Source organism: Eupeodes corollae, chromosome 1, assembly GCF_945859685.1.
Source record: "Eupeodes corollae chromosome 1, idEupCoro1.1, whole genome shotgun sequence".
NCBI lineage: Eukaryota > Metazoa > Arthropoda > Insecta > Diptera > Syrphidae > Eupeodes > Eupeodes corollae.
The window spans coordinates 194,936,092-194,938,894 of NC_079147.1; the positions used below are offsets into that span (position 1 = coordinate 194,936,092).

Here is a 2,803-nt window from a genome sequence, read left to right on the forward strand (position 1 = left end):
AGAATGGCTTTGTGGTATGGCGGTAATATCTGCCTTGCAGCAGTTTAGGGCTTCCGCTAATTGTTCGGCTGCACATGGTCTGTAAAGCGACCTAACATTCTACGTACAGATCCGAAGTTCGTTTGCTTGGGTTGTCAACAGTGAATCTGTCCGTATACAAAGGTTGTTGGTGCTTCGCAACTAATGTATTTTTGACGTGGTCAGGAAGTCGCCCCGACGGGACAACCCCCAACCTGGAGGACCAGATCCTAAGTATAGCTCCAAAGACGGGGAGCCGGATTAACCGCTCCTTATAGGCCTGGGCTGCGAATAAGTCGTAGAAGCCCTATAAGGTGTTCACTTAGTAGTTCAACCTTACTGGAACTGTAGACGCCACCGTTGCCGTCTGGATAAGGAGAGGTGCCTTAGTGGAAAAACCTCTTCACCCCTCTCTCGTTTGATGCCCACAACAACTTTCCACTGGGGTTAGAACCTAATCTCCAGTTGAGGTACTAGTCACCCGATATTCACCGCGGGGAAGGAGAGTAGAAGTTGATAGACACAGCTGGGTTTCGAGAAAAACCTGTGGACGCTTGTGTCCTCTTCAATGCACATGCCTACTATTTGAACATCCCATATGTCTTTGATCATAATTGAATCATCTGGATCCATATCAAAACTTTATTTTGTTGAAAAAAAAAAACCTAATGTCACTTCTGTTTTGACAGTAAATGTAGTAGATTAAGTAATAGAAGGCTAACTATTAAAAGACGTGTTCATGTTGGCTATAAGTTTTCATTAAATCGATGTTAAAACTTAAGCTGACGATGCTTTAACGTGTGTTTAGTGATTTAAAAAAAAATAATAAAGTTGACGTCTGTCAAACGTGTAACACATGTGGAAGCAGAATTTAAAAAAATTTCTTTTACTTAAATTGACTTTTATTTAATTGGTCTTATTAAAAACATAATCAGAATCACTTTAACACTTTATTATAAATTCTTTCACCACTACTTTTTTGTATATAAAACTATGGTTTCTTTGGTTCACTTTCATCAATTTGATTTTTGCAATCTCCTGGTGGATTGTCACCAAATATTGGTTTTCCTGATCCAGATATAATTCCAATTATATCTTTCAAAGTATATTTTGACATTTTCTTGTTAACAAGCTGAAATAAAACAAATAGAATAGTTTAAAAAATATAATATTAGACTTATTTAACGCTTACACTTTCGAGGTTTTTGGTCAACGATTCACCATAGTCATCCCAATAATCTCCAAATAATTCAATTGCCAAATCATTGATCAGATTATGAACAAATGTATTGATTCTATCGTGTTCCATTAGTTTACCCATATCAACAAATAAATTACCAATGGCGAACTGGAAGAAGAAGTTATTATCAAATGCATAAACGAAATTTTGAACAAATAACTTTACCTGAATTTTAAGATTTTTTATTCCAAAAGTTAATCCTACTTTTAGATTACCAGTGACAACCATATTCACATCTTTCAAGCGAACACTAAAACAAAGGGGGGAGATATATTTTGTTTCCTTTAGACTTGACAGTTGTGAACCTACATCAATTTATCATCTCCAACTAAATTCACCACACTTCCCAGTGATCCTATTGCTGTGTATTTCGATTGAAGTTCCTCCAATGGCAATGTTATATTTAATTTGAACTTTTGCAGAATTGGAATTTTAACTTCATTGATTATAAAACCTGAAAGCCCAGTAGCTTTGAGATTTGTTACGGAAGCTGAAAAACTTGATAAAAAAATGGTTTTCAAAATCTGTACTTTTTACACTTCAATACTTTGGCGTACTTTTTGAAAATATTATTATCCTTATGTAATTCCGCATGTTCTATTTCTAACGGATCCAATGCAGGTAGATTCCATTGTGGGAAAGGATGACACATTCGAAGTCGAAATTCTTCAAATAATTGTTTAATTTCATCGCTTAATCCAGCAGTTACTAAATTATTATGACAGCAGATAATCAAGAACAATCCAAGAACATAACTTAACCTTAAATGCATTTTTCAGTATTTCTTTATTTTAAAAGTCACTACAACACTACACCAAAATGAATAATGTTAAGGAAGGTATTTGATTAGTTTCGAAGTGGAACAGCAAGCGATTATAACAAAAATTATTATCAATGATTTATTTCGAAAACAAGTGACTATGTATGTGCTTAATACATACCTTCGTCCGACGCACAATCTTACCAGAAAAAACAGCTTATCACAGAATTATGATAGTCAATGGACATCGAACGCAGTTGAAAGATTTTTATCGAGGAAAACATTTTAATTATATCTGACTTATAATTTTGATAACAAAAATTCTTTTAAAAAAATTGTTGCCGCACTAAAAATATCTTATTCTATTTTCAAAAATACCATTCTTGTTATTAAACTTAAGTTTCGCAGTTATTATCCCTATTTCGAGAATGACATTTACGTCAAATATGTTCGAAAAAACAGAAAGTTTATTGTATTTGTTGCAATAGAAGCAAAATCTGTATCAAAGAAGTGGTTATCACAATTTCGGAAATGTAATTTGTTAAAATATTTATTCTAGAATGACATTTACGTCAGAAATTTTCGATGTTCGAAAAACAGAAAGTGTATTGTATTTGTTGCAATAGAAGCTAAATCTGTATCAAAAAAGTGGTTATCACAATTTCGGAAATGTAATTTGTTGCAATATTTATTCGAGAATGACAATTACGTCAAAAATGTACGATGTTCGAAAAACAGAAAGTTTATTGTATTTGTTGCAATAAAAGCAAAATCTTTATCAAAAA

The 2,803-nt window shown here is 33.2% G+C and overlaps 1 protein-coding gene across 1 annotated transcript; it reads right to left on the bottom strand.

Moving 5' to 3' along the window:
• Window positions 1–928: 928 nt before the first annotated feature.
• LOC129941722 (uncharacterized) lies at window positions 929–2,199 on the bottom strand. Its single transcript, XM_056050423.1, has 5 exons — window positions 1,816–2,199; window positions 1,568–1,756; window positions 1,424–1,508; window positions 1,211–1,366; window positions 929–1,150 (listed from the first exon to the last, which is right to left on the bottom strand). The coding sequence occupies exons 1-5, from the start codon at window positions 2,028–2,030 to the stop codon at window positions 1,010–1,012; spliced, it is 786 nt and encodes a 261-aa protein (XP_055906398.1). The 5' UTR covers window positions 2,031–2,199; the 3' UTR covers window positions 929–1,009.
• Between the last annotated feature and the right edge of the window lie 604 nt (window positions 2,200–2,803).